General features: G+C 33.5%; 1 protein-coding gene across 1 annotated transcript in view; it reads right to left on the bottom strand.

The window, feature by feature from the left end:
* CWC27 (CWC27 spliceosome associated cyclophilin) overlaps window positions 1–21,119 on the bottom strand; it is a 155,771-nt gene that overhangs the window by 44,288 nt on the left and 90,364 nt on the right. The window contains exon 11 of the mRNA XM_037530677.2: window positions 15,178–15,281. Within this exon, the coding sequence (XP_037386574.1) occupies window positions 15,178–15,281 (104 nt within the window). The remainder of the gene's footprint in view (window positions 1–15,177; window positions 15,282–21,119) is intronic.

Below are 21,119 nucleotides of genomic sequence, written 5' to 3'. Positions count from 1 at the left end.
TCCAGATGAATTCACGAAAACTTCCTATAGCTGGGCCTTTCAAAAGCCAAGAAAATTAGCCATATAAGCCTATAAAAGCGTATTCTTCTAAACAGTGTCAAGGAAGGAAGCAGTGATTCCAGACTTAAGATTCTATAAAGCATGTTCCTCTAAACAGGGTCATGTAAGGCAGTGGTTTTCAGACTTGCAGATTTTAGAGATCTGTAAACATCCCAAACAAACTTTAACAACAGAATTGCTTTTTTGAATTATACAAATTAAGAACTTTGAAAAACACTTATATTTGCTGCTGAGAGTATGAATTGGTAAAATCATGCTGGGGAAAAAAATGGCAATATCTAGAGAAGCTGAAGGTGCGTGTACTCTACAGAGTATGAATTGTGCAGAGTGTATTTGCTAAGAACACACATCAGTTCAATGAGGGCTCTGATGCTTTCTACTTGCAGGATTCTGAATAATTTACTTAACCACTCAATAGATTAGTTTCCTTATCTGTAGTTCATTATTTGCATATAAAAATGTAACAGATATTTGTTCTGTATTTTAACTCTACTAACTAGAATAAGGAAACACCAGAGACAAGGAAACCAATTAGGAATAACTACAATATTTTAGGAATAGGTAGTAAGAGCGAATGAGGTTACAGAAATGAAGGACTGGTAAAATGTATAGGGTTGTCTGTGGAGTGGGGATGAGGGGTGAGTAAAGAAGTGGTAGAAGACAAAGGTAATACTAAAATCATTGGCTGATTAAAAGAAAAGTGGTGCCATTAACAACAGTAGCAGGGAAATTGGGCCTGGATTTGTTTTTATGGGAAAGAAAATACACTTAATTTTGGTCACATCGGTTTGAAGTAAATATATTTTAAAAGGGAGTTAGTTATTGGACCTCAAGCTCAGAGGTAGGAAAAGAAACTTGAGAATTATTTTAAATAAGTGAATTCACTGATGTCTATGTATAATCTAATAATTCATTATATATACTGAAAAAAGGGTTAGTTTTACACAAGCATTAAGTTTTAAATTAAGAGAGAAACACTATATTTAATCCCAAAAGAGAAAGCTTTATATTTATAATTTCACTTCAGTCAATATTTATAAGAAATCGTTGGATCCAAATGACAAAATGAAGCAACAAAAAATCTAGTTATTTAGTTCTATATACTCAGTAGCATGCATCTATTCTCATTCTCTCTCCTTTCTCTAAGCATTTGTATCTTTAAAAGATATAATGTTTTAAAATATATAGCAAAAATATATTGGTATAACATAACAAAAATAGCTTGTTTTTATGCCCTGCATTTCTCCATGGAACCTAAAAATCCTTGAACAGACATTATCTCATTGTTTTAAGAACTGTTATGAAGCAATCTGACATTTATATAATACCATTCATTCTCAATAATCCCAAAGGCCCTTAAAAAATCCTGAAAGAGTGGCTAAGCTCATGTTCAATACAAGCACTGAGGGAGGGCAGTGGGGTGCGCAGGTGGAGAAGCACACCGGGCTGTGGTAGGTATTCTGTGGAACACAGCAGGAAATTATACAACCATTTAAGAAAGGAAGTGAGTGACATTATTAAACTGAAACCAGGAAGAAACAGAAAAGATTAAAGGACAATTGTATTATACTTGTTAGATTCAAGAAAAATATTAGTATCAACTGTTTTTATTTTCATATCTTGTTAGTATAATAGATACTTTCAAGATACAAAATTTGAGGACTATCCACTAATTTGAGGTAATGGCCTGCTGGAAGGGTCTGTATTTTTCAAACATGCAATTTCCCTCTCTTCCTGCTCTTTCTGGAATGAAGCTAGAATGCTGAAAAACAAACACTCGACTAGAAAAAGAATTGATTTTTGCTTTTTGTTTTGTTTTGTTTTGAATTTATTGGAAATATTAGTGAGGTTCTCCAGAGGAACAGAACCAATAAGGATGCATAATATGTAGAAAGAGACATTATAAGGAATTGGCTCATATGATTATGAAGGCTGACAAGTTCTGAGACTACAGTTGGAATTTAGAGATCTGATCCAAGTGTGAAGGTCTGAGAACCAGGAGAGGAGATGGTTTAACCCAAAAAGAGTTGATGTTTCTGTTTGATTCTAAGAGCAGAAAAGACTAGTCCAAGGAGGGCAGGCAAAAGTTTCCTCTTACTCTCAGGAAGGGCAGTCTTTTTGTTCTATTCAAGCCTTGATTCTAATGATATGGTAAATTATATTGGCAGCAAACGTGCATTCTTAGAATAAATCTAAACATGTTGGGATGTATTGTTCATTGCAAATATCACCATATTTTATATACTAGTATTTAGCTCAGAATTTTAGGAGGCTCACCTATAATTTTCTTTTATTGTTATGTCTTTACCAGTTTTTTTTTTTTTTAATCAAGGTCAAACTGGTTTCCTAAATTGAGTGCCAAAGTGCTTTCTTTTTTTAATCTCTGGAAGAATTTCTAAGTGTGATGTTCTTTAGGCAAATTTAAATTACAGATTTGATTTTTCTAAGAGATCAAATCAGAATCCTACTTCTTAGATTAGTCTTGGTAAAGTACAATATTTAATAACAGCAAAATGCTGTTTACAAAATCATCTGAAAAGTATTTTAATTTTGGTAATTATGTCCTTTTCAAAATTGTTGGTCATTTATACCTTCTTTTTTCTTATCCAATTTCATTGAGAATTTATTAATGCGATTCATTTTAAAAAACAGTGTCTTTGCCATCACTATACTTTGAGTTTTCTAATTAATGCATTACTTTCTGTTTGTAGTTTTATTTTCTTTAATTTGTGATTTGCTTTTATAACTTCTTAAGAGGGATATTCATTTTTGTCTTTGAACTTCTTGAACAAACTAAGCGGATTAATTTTAAAGTCTGTTTCTGATAATTTCAATAGTCAACTGATTTTGTCTCTTTGGGTACCTGGCTATTTTCATTTTTTTTTTAAAAATTATATACTGGATATTACATTTGCTTAATTGTTTGTAGAAAAACATAATACCTTGGATGATATTATTTTCCTCCAGTGAGGATTTACTGCCAGTGCCTGAAGGTACTAACAATTCAGGATCACTTTAATCCAATTTAGGGACTGAAATGACCTGTCTAGTCCCAGTTGAAGTTCAATAATAGGGAAAAATCTTTGGGCACTAAGACCCAAAGTGAGAGGCATTCTAGCTCATGGACACCATTCCCTACTTCCTATTATCAAAAACCTACCTCTATGCCCTTTAAAATCACCAAATTTCATTAAGAGTTTCCTCAAACCCTGGCTATTGGCTTTTAATCTAGGAATTCTTTACTTTCCTATTAGTTCTCCAATACCTTAATGATTTAAAATATTTGTCTAGTTTTTCTAGTTGTTCTGTTTCAAATTACCTGACCCACCTATAGCAGGGCCATACCACCCTGAACGTGCCTGATCTTGTCTATACCAGGGCAGAAGACTTCTTACACTGATTCACTGCCTCAAACTCATGACTAAACTGCATGCCTCAGTTAATGTCACACTAATGCCACCCTGCTAGCATACAGTAGCACACCAGGCTTTCTTTAACCCAATTTCATGGACTGAGATGATTTGAAGTTGTATACCTATAGAGGCCAACAAATGACTACTGATAGAGAATTTTGTGCATTTATTTGTAAAACAGTGAAAGGTTCTACTCTGCCACTACAGGCCTGAGGAGATATATGTCATTGAACAATGATCCAAGCATGTCAAGAGACAAGTGAGGAACAAGAGAAGCAGTGAATGAAATGATTGCTAATATGAAGGGAGGAAAGAACATGCAGCTAAGCACCAATCTTGAAGTCTTCAGGAGGCTAGAAAAATTCCAAAGTGTGAACAGGAGTTCAGGGCTACATTACAACAATGAATTCCAAACTTCTGATCATGTAACATTATTATAAAAAATTTTGAGCATCACCCTCAAAAGTTGTATATTTATTTATAAATTATGTGCATTACTAGAGTCAAACCATGCCTTAAATATTGGCAATGTTTAATTTCTTCTTTTGTTCTTTCAGTCTTTTCAATTAAAAGATAAATAGAAGTTCAGGTACTTTCTTTCCTTGTTCTAATGGATCATATCTTTGTGTCATTTAGACACCTGCTGCTCTAAAAGATAGGAAATGGAGAAAATGGTAAAATGGTAATAATGCCATTGACTGTAGCATTAAAATGTGAAATATTTACAGGGAAATCTGACAAACATGCAAGACTTGTAACTGAAAACTATAAAACAATACTGAAGGAAATTAAAAGAAGACCTTAATAAATGGTGATAGGTACCATAATCATGGGTGGGAAAATACACAATATTGTTAAGATGTCAATTTTCTTCAAATAATCTATAGGTTAAATGCAACTGCAAACAGAATTCCAGTAGGCTTTTTCTTTTTCTTTTTTTTGGGGGGAGGGGTTTTATATTGACAAGGTAATCCTAAAATCAGGTAGAAATACAAAGAACTTAGTATAGACAAAACAACCTAAAAAACCTGGAGCATTTATACTACCTATTTTCATGATTTACTACAAAGCTATAGAACAGTCTTTTCAACAGATGATCCAAGACAAATGAGTAGCAATATGAAAAGTATGTCCTTGATCTATATATACTTTATATATATATAATATCTCTATATAATTTGCACTATATATCAAAATTAACACAAAATGAATCATACACCTCAATGTAAAATCTTAAACTAAAATTTCTAGAACATATAGGGGGAAATTTTTGAGCCCTTAGGTTAGGTTAAAGTTTCTTAATTCTAACTCCAAAAATTCAATCAAAAATGACAAAAGTTTGGCTTCCCTTGTGGCGCAGGGGGCTAAGATGCAACCTATGAAGCTGTCTGCAGCCTCTGCAGTACGAGTTCGATCCCTGGCCAGCCAGGGTGCAACCCACATGGTGCAGCAGACCTCTCCTGACTCGCCCACTGCTCCCCTCACAGTGTACTTCAGTCAGTCTGCCTGTTCTGTTCCCCACTGTGTCTCTGGTGAATCTTCTCACCCCCCACACCTCTGGCCTGTACCCCAGCTCTTGTATGCATAAATAAGTAAATCTCTAAAAAAATGACAAAAGTTAATAAATTAGACTCCATGAAAATTTAAAAATTTAATCTTTAAATACACTGTTAAGAATGAAAAAATAAGTTACTGGGAGAAAATATTTGTGAATCATATATGCAATAAAGGATTTGTATCTAGTATATATAAAGAACTTAAAATCCCAATAATAGATAACAAGCAGCTCAGTTTTTCTGAAGAACTAAAGCACATTTGTATGGAGAACATTTTTCTCAATACACTAAACACAATATTCTGTCTTAAGTCTCTGCTTGATACTGTTGAGAAATCAAAAGTTGTTTTAAAGGTAATGTCTGGGCCTCCCCGGTGGCGCAGCGGTTGAGCGCTGGGCTGCGAGGCTGCCCGCAGCCTCTCTAGAGCCGGTTCTATCCCCGGCCACTGGCGAGGGTCCCACATGGCGCGCAGACCTCTCCTGCCACGCCCGCTGCTCCCCTCAGCAGTGTACTTCGGTCCTTCTGCCTGCTCTGCTCCCCGCTCTGGCTCTGGTGAATTCTCTCACCCTCCCGCGCTTCTGACTGTACCCAATGCTTGTGTAAATAAATAAATAAATAAATAAATAAATCTTTAAAAAAAAAAAAAAATAAAGGTAATGTCTTTTTTCTCTGACTGCTTTTAAGACTTGTTTGTGTTGAATACGCTAGTTAAACTGATGCATCTAGATCTGCATTTATTTTAATTTATCATCTTTTATTTTGGATATCACACAATGAATTGAAATCTTCCATTAATTAAAGAAAATTTTCAATATTTCTTTAAATATTGTCTCTGTTTGCCTTTTCTAGCCCTGACCCTATCTCCTGAAATTTCTTCTTTTCTCTTTTCTTCAAGATCTTGTCTCTTTTTGGGATTGATTCAATATATTATTTTCAAATCTATCTTTCAGTTCACTAATTTTAATTGTCTAACTATAAAATCTATTAAATTTTAACATCAATTCTATTTTTCATTTCTAGATTTCCTTATTTGTTTGAAATTATACTTGTACTTTATCTTTTTAAGGCTATCATTTCTTTAAATAGATTACACATGCTTATTTAATATTTAGTGGCTTAGTAAAATGTGAAGATTTTCTAAGTCTGATTGTGCTATGTATTGCTTCTACCAGTTTCTTGTCAGGGTGCCTTGACTGTGTGTGTGCATGCATGTGTGCATGTGTTCATTCATTCTCAGTTGCTCATTTTGTTTTGAACTTTGTGGACAGAAAATAAAAGTAGGTTCCTCCTGAAAGAAGTTGCATGTATTAGACTTCTGGGGGCATTAAGGATCCAGGACTATATTCTACTGCAATTTGGCTGAAGGATTTTAAAGTCATACAGGCAGGGTGAGTTGGGGCTCCAAACTGATTGGAAGCCCATCTTTTTGCTAGAGTTCCCAGCAGATGCTCTTATTCCAAAACAGTCTGTATCAAGATTAAAGACAAGCAATTTTTCTACTAGTCCTCTGAAGGGGAGGAGATAACTCTGCTTATTTCTAATTCTCCTTTCCACTAAGGAGGAGGTCCCTTTGACCAGCTCCCCCTCCCCAAATGTATTTGATAGTCATCTATTAGACAACTTCCTTTGGAAGACCTAAGTTTTGTATTTTCTTCCATGAACTCTCTGAGAACTCAAAAAATAATGCTGCAGTTTATCCAGTTTAACAAATTCATTAGGATTAAAGCCAGACTTAGTACAGACTTAGTCTGCAACAGTACTTAATTTTCTTAGCTTACACCTTTATTTATTCCATAGATTGAGTATTCCTTACCTTTTTATAAATTTGTAAGAGCATATGAGAAGATGTTGTCATATTGTATCCACTATGTTTACAATGGGGGCGGGAGATCAGTTTGTTGCAAAATTTACATTTTCTATAATATTCAATTTTTTGTTACTCATTGCAGAATTATGTGTTTAGTTTTGAAAGGCTTTAAAGGACTATAAATTTATTGAGGGGTTTTTTAGAAAAATTGTTCTTATCAAAACTAAAGAGTATTTTAATAAATACTAATTAAAACTTCACAGATTATATTTATTCTAGATTGGGTCAAACTGAGGAACAGAGTAATAGAAAGGGCACAAACCAGGGGACCTAGACCTACCTCTTTCTTGTGATATTGGGCAAGACCTTCATTTTCTTTGCTTTTGATTTTCTATGTATATAATGGAGGGGTAAGTCTGGATGCTCATTTCAAGAATTAAACCCAGTGAAGGCTGCAAGGAAATATGCAGTGTACACAGAGCATACTCAAGATTGGAGTTTCTAATGTTCAAGACATACCTTCAGGCTAGTCTACTTTCACATTTTAGACATACTGCAACATAATGTTTTTAAATAAAGCTTACACTTTGGTTTGGCCATTTAAAAACATGAAAATCACTATTTTTGTACTTCAAAATAGATTCTTAGTATTTTCACATCATCTTAGTTCTGAGAACTTCATTATTCCTTTTGTCATTTCTGGCATTTCAAATTCTTTTATGCAGATATTAATATAATTTAAGGATTATCTGGTTTTTGCAAGAAAAGTTACTAATACTTAAAAGCTGCAATTGTACCATCTGCCAGGAGTTTATGTGAAGAATTTTGAAAGTAAATCCACTTAAAACTGTCATCATATAGCATTAATTTCTTTTTGAAAAAAATCAACCTAATACTACACAGATTAAACTGTCCAAAATAGGTTTTAATGCAACATATTCACAGGTTTATACTACAAAGTTGTGAAAAGAATATCTTTTTAAAATTTGATTAAGTGCTGCAAGATGTTGAAGAAACTCAGCACTCAAATGTATTATATGTTGATGTTATTTTTGGCAAAACCTCAGTAAATGTCACATAAAAGAGAAGACATCTTAAAATAAGTTCTTGAGAGCAGTCTGGAATGGTTACTGCCATTCCCAAGTGAGAAGGCTGGTTAAAATCAAACTTTTAATAATATTAGTCTCCTCCCTCCCCTAGACAATGTACATGACATTATAAATAAAACAAATAAAACAACATACATGCGCACACACACACACACACACACACACACGCTCTCTCTCTCTCTCTCTCTCTCTCTCTTACACATACACATGCACCTCTCATCTCTTTTATTTTCTAAAGTGAACATATTTGTAATTATTCAATTCAGGACCCAAATAACTAATCTGATTATAAGGTTTTCTTGCAAATTTATCAGTGGCATTTGAGAAATGAAGAGGCAGAAGGCTATCAGGCAATGTCAACTTAGGATTTTGTTGTTGTTGTTCTGAACATATGAGAGATGGAGTCCTTGGGGTTAGCACTCACATCTTCTAAACCCTAGAGCTGAAAATAGTGGGAAGTTTTCATCTCCTAACCACATTTACATAGTCTTTATATCCATGTTTCTGTATCTTACTCTGTCTGACACATGAGAACTAAGAGAAAGAAATATCCTGAGAAAACTAGCAACAACAAATGTTGGCAAGGATGTGGAGAAAAAGGAACTCTCCTGCACTGCTGGTGCGAGTGCAAAATGGTCCAACCACTATAGAAAGCTGTGTGGAGATGTCTTGACCTACTAAATATAGAGCTTCTATATGATCCAGTAACTCCACTCCTAGGTATTTAACCCAAAGGAAACAGAATCATTAATTCAAAAGGGCATCTGCACCCCTATGTTTATAGAAGCAATATTTACAATAGCTAAGCTATGGAAACAACCCAAATGCCCAAAAATAGATGACTGGATCAAGATGTGGTTCATATACACAATGGAATATTACTCAGCAATCAAAAAAGATAAACTCATGCCATTTGCAGCAACATGGATGGAGTTGGAAGGGATCATGCTCAGTGAAATAATCCAGAAAGAAAAAGAAAAATACCAGATGGTCTCACTCGTAGCAGGAATTTAGAAAACCTAAATAAGGGACCAGAAAAAAGACTAATTGCAATAAAGTAAAAATCAAAATCAACAAACAACTACAGACCAGAGACAAACTACAGACCAGAGACACACTACAGTGAGGGACAGGGGGAGCAGAAGAGGGATTAGGGTCAGAAAAAGGGGGTGGGAATTGTATGGGGAATATAGCCAAAATGAAAATGCATACATTATACAAAAATGAAAAATGATATAAGAAAAATGATATAAAATGATATTTTATTTTATTATATAAAATAAAATAATTCATAAAAAATAAAAGAAATATCCTGAAATGCAAGTTATCTAAGAGTTATCAGTGAATTTTAACTTGGAAAGTTTTAAAAAAATCTGTTATAAGTGAGATTACAATAAAATAACATCATGGAAAATAATACACATACATGTTTCTGGAATGAAGTTTAAAAAGTATAGGAAAGTAAACAAAGTTAACTGTGGTTGTCTTTGACAGCAGTATTATGAGTTCATGTAACTTTTTATCCTTTATGCTTTTCTACCTTTAAGATATGTTTGCAAAGGACATATGTTACTTTTACAACTGGAAGAAATAATACAGCTTTTAAAAAGAGGAAACAGATATGGCCAAAGAGTAATATTAATATTAATCTACATTCTAATTATATCAATCACTGGGCAGAAAGAATGCTTATTGAAAAATTATATTATGACAATGAAGGGCTGCAAAGAGATCCCCTACTACTTTGGTTCTTAAAAGCAGCAACAGAGGAGTCCTATGTAACCACTAAAACATATGGATTGGTTAGAGTTTTTCACTGCACATAAAAATTAAATATGCCCACACGATGTAGGATTCTCAAGGAAAAGCTCAACAAGATTTTCTCACAGTGTCTAGTGAGAGAGTTTGAAAAGGATTGTCCAAAAAAGAACAAAGCATTTTCTGGACTCAAATTAAAGATGATCATTCTTACTCACTTTTCCAAAAGATTAAATTCTTTTAGGAAGATAACATGGATCCATAAAATTTTACTTAAGACTGTCTTGACTAAGGAGAAAAGCTTTATTCTTCTAGAACTTTCAGGAAATGAGGTATTCCACACACTGAAAATTTCATTAAAAAAAAATCTTACCTTCAATTTATTAAGATGATTTTAAAAAGAACCAGGTTAGAATCATTGCCTATTCTCTATGTTATTAAGCAATAAAATAAATGCTAACTTGTGAGGGTCACAACAATGAACATCAATAAATGTGATAACATGCTTTCAGAGTGTAATAAAAACACTCACTAACAGCAAATATGTCGATACTATCCCACTACTATATTCTTGTGTTTGCTGCCATAATAGATATCCCTAGCTGGGCCTTTCACTTCTACTTTATGTTTCAGCTCAGTCAGAGCCATAAGTCAGCCTTTGCTCTGATTTTCTTTACCTTTTTTACTTTAAAAAATTATTGATATGTACCATTCTCACTGGTGTAAGATGAGTATATCATTGTAGTTTTCATTTGCATTTCCCTGATTACAAGTGATGTTGTACATTTTTTCATAGGCCTGCTGGCCATTTGCATATCCTCTTTGGAGAAGTATCTTTTTAGCTCTTCTGCCCATTTTTTGATTGGATTATTTACTTTGCTTTTGTTGAGTCTCATCAGCTCTTTATATTTTATATGCCATAAAATATTCTCCCTTATTTTTATTATTCTTTAAGCTATTTTGAACTTAAAACTAGATAATTTTTTAGCACCAGATCCAAAGAAGAATAAATAGCATATTACTGATGAGGCTTTTTATCAGTCAAGTGCAAATATACTTTTTATGTAAGTAACACTAAAAGTTAGCACAGGAATAAAGAGTAGACTATGGGAAAAACAGGTCTGACACTCTGGCCTCCAAGAAAAAAAAGGTGACTCAAAGGACCTGAAGAAAAGGAACTGCTATGGTAAAAAGGACCAGTTTGCTCAACGAGAGAAATTACTTCTTTGCAATAACAGGCGTAACATAGAGTTAACATTCCAAAAGGGTTTCTGTTTCTTATAAAAACCAAGATTAAGCTAGTTTAACATTATATGCAAGAGAGATGAGAAGTAGTCAACCTATTAAGCCTGAGGGGCCCTAGTCTGACTTAATCCAGTATTAAAAAAAGATAGTTTGACGAAACTTGAAATGGCCCAGTGCAATTTGAGAGGAACTAAGCACCTTAGGGATGTGTTTCATGAACAGGCTTTAAAATTCTTTCTTGATGTACAAGCTCAGATTGCCCTTTCTCTTCTAATTTTTGGCACTAGTCATAGAGCAGGTATTGTATGCTTAGAACTTTGAAAAGAAGATTTGACACCTTATCTCCCTGAAGCTGATTAAAGAATAGGTCCAAACCTGTATCTCTGTGTGACTATGCTCAGTTTGGTACTAGTTTTGATATGATGAAACTTAAAGGAACCTGGAAAGAACTTAGAGACATAATTTAACAAAAGGATTATAAAGTTTATTAAAGAACTTGACAGAGCCAACACAGGAAACCAACTCTATCTCTAATTAACTATCAATCTTACTAAAATTTATTACCCCCCACAAAAATCCTATACACAGGCCTGGAAGATTTACAGTGGGGCTAGAGATATTCCCTGGCTGTAAACAGGCATGTCCTGCAGTACATCTCATTTGACACTGCTGGTATCTAAAGTAAAACACCACATTCCTTGTTTACCTAATTCTCTACTACATGGAGATTCTGTTATTAAAGTGAAAAAATGTAACTTTTGATTTTAGAGTCAAATTTCATGCTATTATAAAAAATTTAGCTCTATGGCCATAATAATAGTTTTATTCTTTGACATTCTCTTTCATTTACTAAAACCTTTTTTTATGTGTTGCCTGCAGTCTGAAAAGTAAACAGATGCAAAGCCATCGCAAGAATCATGAAGTTCTATTTATGTAATGCCTTCTTCCTTATATAAATATATTATTTTATCTTCTATCTAATAATATCCTTGTGATATAAGGAATAGTAGATTTTGAGCTTTGCTAGTAAGATTTGAGAGAAAATGGATGGTTGCCAAAGAATTTTTACTACAGAGAGGCTTTTTTCCGATATTGATGATTAAAATAGTAACATGTCAAATTTAAGTGTGGGTTTTCTTATTATGGCAGGTGTTCAGAAGTTCTTGGGTTATAGGTTGATTCCTTTTGGAGGGGACAGCTTTGCTGAGTCATGATTGGTGAATAAAAGAGCTTCATGTTGGCTGTATACAATCTTACACATGTGGTAAACCAATGGTACCTCAAATGAGCCTTTTCACGAAAGATTTCTTTTCTGAAAATTTAAAAATGCTACATATACTTTTTAACAAAGTAAATGATTATGTACATGCAACTGTTAAACTTACTATTAAATTTCCAAAAATTAATGGTTTTTATTCTTTCTGTATTAGTTGGTATGATACATATATCCAGACAGAAATTAATATGGGAGACAAGACTATTACACAATTTACTAAACATGAAAATATTCAAATGGTTCTTTTTAGTATCAATTATGTGCTCATTGACAAATTAAATCACTTGTTAGAGCATATAATGTCCAAAAGACTAAATCATCCAGAGTTGCTGCAATATTTAAATAATTTAGTGTTGGAATGAAATAAAATGCTTTATAAAACCCAGATATGGAATCATATAGCCCAATCAAGAAATCTTTCCTTAAAAGGCTCGGGAAGGTATTCAGCTCAACTGATGCATGAAGTTAATATAGCCAAGGTCAAGCTACAGTTTGTAACTTGTTTTCATGTGGTGACCTTACCATGCAAATGCATGAGAACGTCTGGATCTCTTCCCAGAGCTTATGTAGTTCTAACCTTGGAAAAACAGCTGGGAAGACAGGTTAAGTTCTGACACACATTTAAGGATGCCTAATATTCCTTGTTTCTACAATACTATACAGTGAGATTGCTCACAGTATCACTTTTATTCAAGGGGTAAGAAGGACCACTAGACTTAAAAAAACAGCATGGGGATATAAAAATTTCAATACAGTATAGCATTTACTGAAATTCACATATCAATGAATTTTGTCAAGCATTCTAAGATCACAGCAATAATTGCGCCTAGTAGCACTTTAAAAATATTATAATCAAAATTATAAGGGAGACTTAGTGTCCAGATTTTGGTTTCTAAATATAATATTCCAATAAGAGGAACCAGAGTTCTGAGGAAAAGTGGCTGATTCCAGGTCTAGAGACGGGAAAATGTAAGATCAACCTGTAGTATCTTGTGCCAGAAAGTAAAGCACTCAAAGGATGGGGGCAAACTGAAAGGCTACAGCAGTCAACATGGAAAAGCTACAATGGCCAAACCTGATTCTGGCTGGATACTAAAATTAAATAATGACAGTTTGGGATTGTAACACACAGGATAAAATATTTGCAAGTACCCATATTGATAAAAATAAGTAAATAAGTAACAGAGAAGCAGGCTCTTTCCTATAAGAATTCTAAGTGATAAAAGTAGTAAAAATCTGAGAAATAGGTAAATACCATTAGAACACTAAATAACTATTGCCTCCAGGCAAGATCGACAAATGAATGCTAAAATTAGTGGGGGAAGACTTGAAGAGAAAGCTTATTTTATATCAATATTTTTACTCAACACGTGATATATAGAGAAACTGAACAAAGTTTTAGGACAAAGACAAAACTTGCAAGGTAACCATAGATCTGAGGCATTCAGCAGGGAGGAGAAGGGGAAGGGGTCAAAATAGGGGAGGGAGGAGCATAAGGGACAGAGAGATGGATCACGGGTGCTATTGTGGTGGGAGAACTATGGGGAATACATCCAAGGGGAGAAATCAAGTACTGTCCAAAAATTAACTAGATGTAAGAAAAATTAATTTTAAAAAAGGATACTTAATATTCTCAAAGTATCTTACCTGAAATACAATCTCAAGAAAAAAGAGTAACTTTAAGGTGCAGCAATTTAGCAGATAGCACTTTAACCAAGGGATTAAGTTATTATTATCAACAAAAAGATAATGACATCTTGTTACTCTGCTATAATGCGCAGAGGATATATCACTTCTTGTGTAAAAAAAGCATAACCTCAATCTAATCATGAGAAAACATTAGACAAACTCAAATTAAGATATTCTACCAAATATCTTACCAGACTCTTCAAACTTCAAGATCATGAAAGACAACAAAAGACTGAGGAAGTATCATATCAATAGCTCTGTTCAAATAGATTCTAGTGACTGAATCCTTCAGTCCCTTCCTTTACTGTAACTGTCACAGGGGATATGTGGCAAATAATCTAAGAACTATGTGTCCTTTTATAGTTATATGGTATTATCTGTGCCACATAAAAAATAGTGCTGCTATGTATTAGAATATGTATTATTTAAGGCTAGATGCTATATCTTATCCTACTGTTACAGAAACTAGTAGATAAAAATATTTCATGGCTTCCAAAAATATGACAATATAGATGATATGCACAAACTTGTTAAGCCCAATTTAGTATCCCTTACTAAAGGTTGCTGAATCAAATATCTGATTGTGTTCACTCAACCTATAGTGTAATTTGTTATTATAAAAAGAAAACAGACTTGAGGGTTCCAATTTTTTTCTTTGGAAATTAAAATTTCCATGTTTATAGCTGAAATATTTTTAGGCTAAATTATCTTCTGTGAAGTAGCGTTTGTGAAGTTATTCTACCTTTATAAAATTCATAGTGAAATAATGAACATACTTAAACCTGTAATATATAAGTGTGTATTGTTTTAATCAACTTAATAGTTCACATTTTCTGAGTCTTAACATTAGAGAAAAAAAAATAAGCACAAATGCTTACACAAGTCTCAAGAGCAGGGCATAAACACTTTTCTTAAATGTTTTAAAGTTACACCACATGAAAAACGAACATCACATTCTTATGTACTTCTAGATAGGTGCTCCTGCAATATTTAAGTTTGCCTGATGTCAAGTACTCTGTTAGTTTCCACTAGGCTTATTTAGGAACTTATTATCATATTTGCACTGAATTTACTTCTCAGATAAAAGTCCTAGGTGGAAATTTATTTCATTGGGTAACTGTCCAAAGGAAGTATTTAAAAAAGAGCAAAACTCAATTCACAAAGGAGTGGGGAGGAAGGGGAAGAAACTCAATTCAGAAGGAGGAAAGAGGTGAGGAAGGGAATAAATTCAAAGTAAATACAAAAACATGACAAATGCACTTACCATCACTTCTTTTTTCTGCTTGTTTTGCTTCATTTTCTACTTTTTTTTGTTTTGCTGCTAAGAGTTCTCGCTTTAATTGTCTTGCTTCTTTTCGGAGTTCTTCACTATAAAACAAACAAACAAAAAAACCAGTTCTATGATTATATAGTATAATGACTTATTGAGCAAAAAACAGAATTGTTCATTTTTAGGCACGGTATACCTCTAAGAAGAACAAAGTGAGTAACACAATTCATTTTTGTTTCTGTGTATTTGTATCTGTGGTAAGGAAACATTTACAAAGTTGTAATTTCTCATAATAGTAATATAACATGAGTTACTATAAAATATACCCCCTTTAAGTATATCAAAAGGAGTTGATAAGTGACAAATGACACACTTTTCTCCTAATTACTTGCAAATTAATTCTAGTTTTAGGTTAATAATTCATAGAGATTCTGGATCAAAACAGTATTTATAATGTAAATATTATTCACTAAACCTGGGCATACACGAAAAGATCTGGCTTAAAAATTTGACTTCTTGAACTGATACTAGTAACTACCACTTATTAAGCAATTACTACATGCCAGCCAGGTACAGTGCTAAAATTTAACTCATTTAATTTTTAAATTCAGTTTTTAAACCTATCACAATTTGGCAAATAGTTTCCCCTTCTATGAAATCCATCATGCTGAGGTATTCTGATTATTAATGCAATCATATAAGAAAGACAAATTGAAACATAAATGTTGACTTCACTACAAGTCACTAGTTAAATGCCTACTTTCTACAAGTCAGCTTTAGGGCAAGAGATTAAAATTCATGCCTTGGAAAAAATTACTATTTATGTCATGAATCCTTATGGTCATTTGTGAATAATCAAAACTATGCATTTTGTATGTGTCAACGTCAAGCACATACTCTATTTGCTACAAAGCTAGAGAGGGTTAAAGACTGAGTATCCCGAGCAAGTACTCCATTTTGGAGTCTCTAAAGACATCCAAGTCAAGGTTGACTGGAATCTTAAATCCAAATTTAAGATTTAACCACACTTATTTAACCTTCAGTGCTTCCTCCTGATCCCCAGATCTCATATTTAAAAGAACTACTGTCTTGTAGAAAAGTCACAAAACTATAGGTCTTCCAATGTGCCTGACTTAGGTTCTTTTACTTCTTTTCCACATCAAACACAGTGTCCTATTTTTATCTCTTTGGCCTCCAAGATCCTGAATTCTGAAACCTAGCTCTTTGATCAAAATTCACAACCATTTTAGCTTCTCAGTCTTTTATTCCTACTGAATCTGTGCTTACACTTATAATAATGAAAGCCCATTCCTTAACTGTAGTTCATGGTCTACCAATCCTACTGTTACTTTCAGGAACTCCATGCATTCTGAAAGCCATGGTCAGCCTTTCCATTGGTATCCTTACCAGCACCCTTAATTTTCTTGTTTGCACTTATGAATCTATCTGATCACTCAGAAGAATATGTTAGTAACATATCCCAGGAGACAAACTTCCAGAAAATATGATTTCCTTAGATGTGGGATGTTGTCTGGGAATTTTCTCTTATAACAAATTCCCCCTGCAATTCCAATATGCACTTCTATTTGGGACTCAATACATTAGGACCTTACCAGAGAACTCATGTCTTTCTTACAACTTCAAGAACTCCTACTCTACTGATTCTTTCATTCAGCCATTAAACATGCTCAAATTTCCTTGATTCTGTTCCAATCAAGTGATTACCTTCACAAGTGGACTCCTTGCCTGAAAGAATAGTTTTATCGTCTACTTCCTCTACCTCAAACTTCTTAATCTCTTGTAATCTATCCCTTTTATACTTTAGTGAAAGAGCTTCTGTATCAACCAAATTCAATGGTCTTTCTCAGTCTTCCTCTTTGGCTTATCATTCTGTTAGATTAACCACAACTTCCTTCTTGAAGTTCTAGTCAGATCAGATTTATGTACCACTTCAGAGTCTTAATTCTCTATTTCTACTAATTACTCATTCTCTCCTCATCCTGTAATTGCCTGCGTTTTACTCATTTCTATACTTTGTACACAGGCCTTTTTATCTAATCTCATAACATCAACTATCACTTTTATATAGGCTATTACCTTGATTTTGGTACTGGCATCCTAACTATCTGTTACAAATCTCTATGTAGAGCAGTACTGTTGAAAAGAAATATCAGGTAATGTATATTTAATATCTATTCATGAGTATTAAAATACAGTTTCAAATTTCCTAGCAACTACAATTTTTAAAATGATGAAAGGAAGCAGGATAAATTAATTCTAACAACACATTTTATTTAAGTCAATAGACTGAAAATGTTATTTCAACATGCAGTCAACAGAAATATTAATGTGATATTTTACATTTTTTGCACAAAATATCCTAAAACTGGTATACATTTTACATTCACAACATGTCTCAATTCAGAGATCAGCCTCATTTCAAGGGCCCAGATCTAGATGGCTAGTGGAGGCTAGATAGAACAACTTAACTACAAAGTCTCTGTGTCCACACTTGAAGTCATGTCCTTTCTACCCAAATCTATTCTTTCCCAAATCCCTATTCAATTGTGAAGCCATTTTCCTCCTAATGACTAGACTTTTTAAAAGGACACTGAATACATAATTCTAGCTTCCAAAAATCTATCTTTAAATAGCCAAATATATAGATGCACTATTGAAGTATATTTAAGTGCTTATTGAAGTATAAATATACAAACTGCACAATGATAAATAAAACTCAAAAAATGTAAAGTAAGATAGAGAAGGGTAGGTCTATACAGATTATTAAAAATGCTTGATTCTACTGAATTTTTCAAGTGATTGAGGATTTACAAGATGATCAAAGTCTTTAAGACTCCTCAAATACCACCATTTGCCAGTATGTGGAATGCATAACTCTCATGATGAGTGCACATTTTTAAAATTAGTCTTTAGATGATACATTAGAGTTCCCAATCTTATATTCTCTGGAATCTTATTCTACTACTGGCATGAAAATATATTTTAATTTGTTAAAATGAGAATGAAATTTGTAAGCCTTGCACTGCCAAACTACAGGCTTGCTTTGGACCAGGCAACATCTTTTTGGCTCTCTCAGAGCTTAGTTTCAGCTTGAATGATAAAAGAAATGGCCTCGATCAACTGCTATTAACTCTAAGTTAATAATTTCTTTCCTAATAGGTATGTTTCTAATTTGAATTCATTTGCATTTTTATATGGTTTGTATGATATCACCATTATTCACCCAATAATTCTACATTGCGTGTATTTTTCAATCTGATAAATGTGTTTTATATGTTCTGCTCTAATCAAAAGTAATTCCTTTTAAAAAAAATCAGCCCAATAAAAAACCAGCAGCCTAGAAATTATAGTAGTCTTTACATATTTAATAGCAAATAATTACTAATTCATTTTAATTATTCATTAATCCATATTAGTTAATGGATTAGTTCACTCATACAAATGCTGGAGGAGCTAATATTGTACGGTACCATTTTCGTGATGGCCAAAAAATTAAGATGAAAAGAGGGGAGGGAACTTCACTGTGCAAGTTCTTTATATAGGTTACTTTCCTCACTACTAGATCTTCTCAATTTAACTTGAGATACAGGCATTTTACAGGTAAGAAGGCTGAGGTTATGGAAGTTAAATACTTTTTTGCCTGAAGTCACACAGTCTATTGGAAAGTAATTGAGGTAGAAACTAAAAATAAGATTGTCTGAATCCTAAGTATGCTCTTCCCATCATGTTATAGAGATTTTGAGAGAGTCTCCAAGGAACCTCAAGTTTATTATGGGGCATAAATTCATATAGGTAAATAGTAATAAAATTACATAATAAAAGTAGTAACTGTCATGAACAAAGAAATCATTGAAGCATTGTGAAATTCAGAGAGGAAAGATTGCTATGGGTTAAATGAGGACTGGCTTCAGAATTGGACCCTGTAAGATGAAGGATTAGTCATGTGGCGATAGAGTGGAAGTAGCATCCAACTAAACCAAGACAGGAAGGTGGGAAGACAGAGGGTACATTCTAGAACATTATGATATATAGTATAAATGATTTTAAGTGGGGACAAGACTAGAAACAAAAGACAGAGCTTGAAAAGAATATCTAGGATGAAGACAAAATACCAAGCATTTGTGAATAAACGATAAGACTATTTTCCTACACCTTTGAGCTTCCATTTCTTAGCCAAACAATTTCTTAACTACTATGATTGCCTTCATTTCACTCACTATCTTAATGCTTTATTAGTGAACGATACACTCCTTAAATTTTTCTGTTGGAAATAACTTAGAACCTGCTAACCACAAATGTCAACAGCTTCCCTTTCAATTGTAACTTAGGTCTTCAGAAGAATTCAAGTTTGACCCCTTGCCATCTCAGACACAGCACCATGCTAGATAACCTCCTACCTTTTTGCTATACTTTGTTTCCACTAGATTTACTCATTCATCTCTTGCCTCTCAGATTTAAAAGTGTCTCAGTAGTCTACTCTCAAGCCTCCCCCACTACCTCTCCTTTTCTCCCCCCAGAAATGTCTTCCACATGCAGGACTTCAGTTTCATTTACTTTAAGAAGTCAATGTGTAAAATCTAGATTGTTGACTCAATGCTTGGTAGACATTTCCTCTCTCCCATTTAAATTCACATTTCTACAGAATGACACTTCCATGTACTGTCCCACAAATGCTGCAAATTTACCATTTTTAAAGTCAGACTGATCAATTTGGTTCCTTAAAAAATACCACCACATTTCTAGCTTTCCAATTTTTGACAAAGACACCAGAATATTAATTGGTTGTCAAGCCCACCTTCTAGCATTAGCCCTTTGCTTTCTTTCCACAATTAGTAATCATGTCCTTCCTTAACAAAGTGTATTCCTTTCTATGGCAGTGACAGCTTTTTGGGCTTTCATGACTTCACTAGTACAACAGCCCCCTACTTGTTCTAGGTGCCTATAGTAGGGCCTTTCTTCCATTCATTTGTCACATTTATGCCAAATCCTACAATTTTACTCCCCTGATCATCAAGACTCCCCAAATCCTACTTAGTTTTACACTAATTTCTTTTCCAAGCATTTATTAAGGCCCTCTCATAAGTTACCTTCAAACTATTTTTTCAACTTTATCACTCACACATACTCTAAATTTTGGGCCAAAACATACTGGTCATAATTACCTTGGCAAACTTTAAGTTTAAGCTCACCTTGGCAAACTTTGAGCTTCAGTACACATATCCCTTTGTTTATGCCATTTCCATTACCTAAAATGGTCTTTTCCCCCTATTTCTGTCTATTAAAATCTTCCTCATTTTTCAAGGCTTCATGGAAAAAGAGGCACTTGAACATAGCATTGGGGCAAGGCTGTCAACCTCATTGAGTTTCAATTTTCTCACCTACAAATGTGACTATATTAGAACAAGGCTGATACAAAGACTAACAATTAATATGAGTAAGAGCACTATAAGGTGGGTGGGATGGCAGTTATATTTGTTACAAAATATATAACAAGCAATTTCTGGCTGCTAAATTACAGCAACAATTTAAATAATTAAATCTTTAAATACAAATCAGCAATTCTAAGTAAAACTCAATGGTATGTTAATGATTACAGTATTAAAGGTCTCTACTCTAATGTCATTAATAGGTTATTTTTATTTTTTAAAACTAATACCCATTTCAAAAGATTAGAGAAAGCCTTTGGATAAAAAAAGAGACATATTTATCAGAAGACCCAGACCCAACATTTTTATATGGCCATAAGAAAGCAATTCTTTGCCTTAGTTTCATCATCACCTAAGACTAGTCTGTGGAAGGTTAAATTAATATTTGTGAATGCACAATTAAAATTATAATGTAAATGTAAAAAATGATTATTCTCTATAGATCAATTAATTTCAATTCCTTTGGGTTTAGGATTTTCAAGTTCATCA

This window comes from Talpa occidentalis, unplaced genomic scaffold, assembly GCF_014898055.3.
Source record: "Talpa occidentalis isolate TD23 unplaced genomic scaffold, MPIMG_talOcc4v2.1 talOcc4.6, whole genome shotgun sequence".
NCBI classification, from domain to species: Eukaryota; Metazoa; Chordata; class Mammalia; order Eulipotyphla; family Talpidae; genus Talpa; species Talpa occidentalis.
This window is presented reverse-complemented; position numbering and strand designations above follow the sequence as displayed.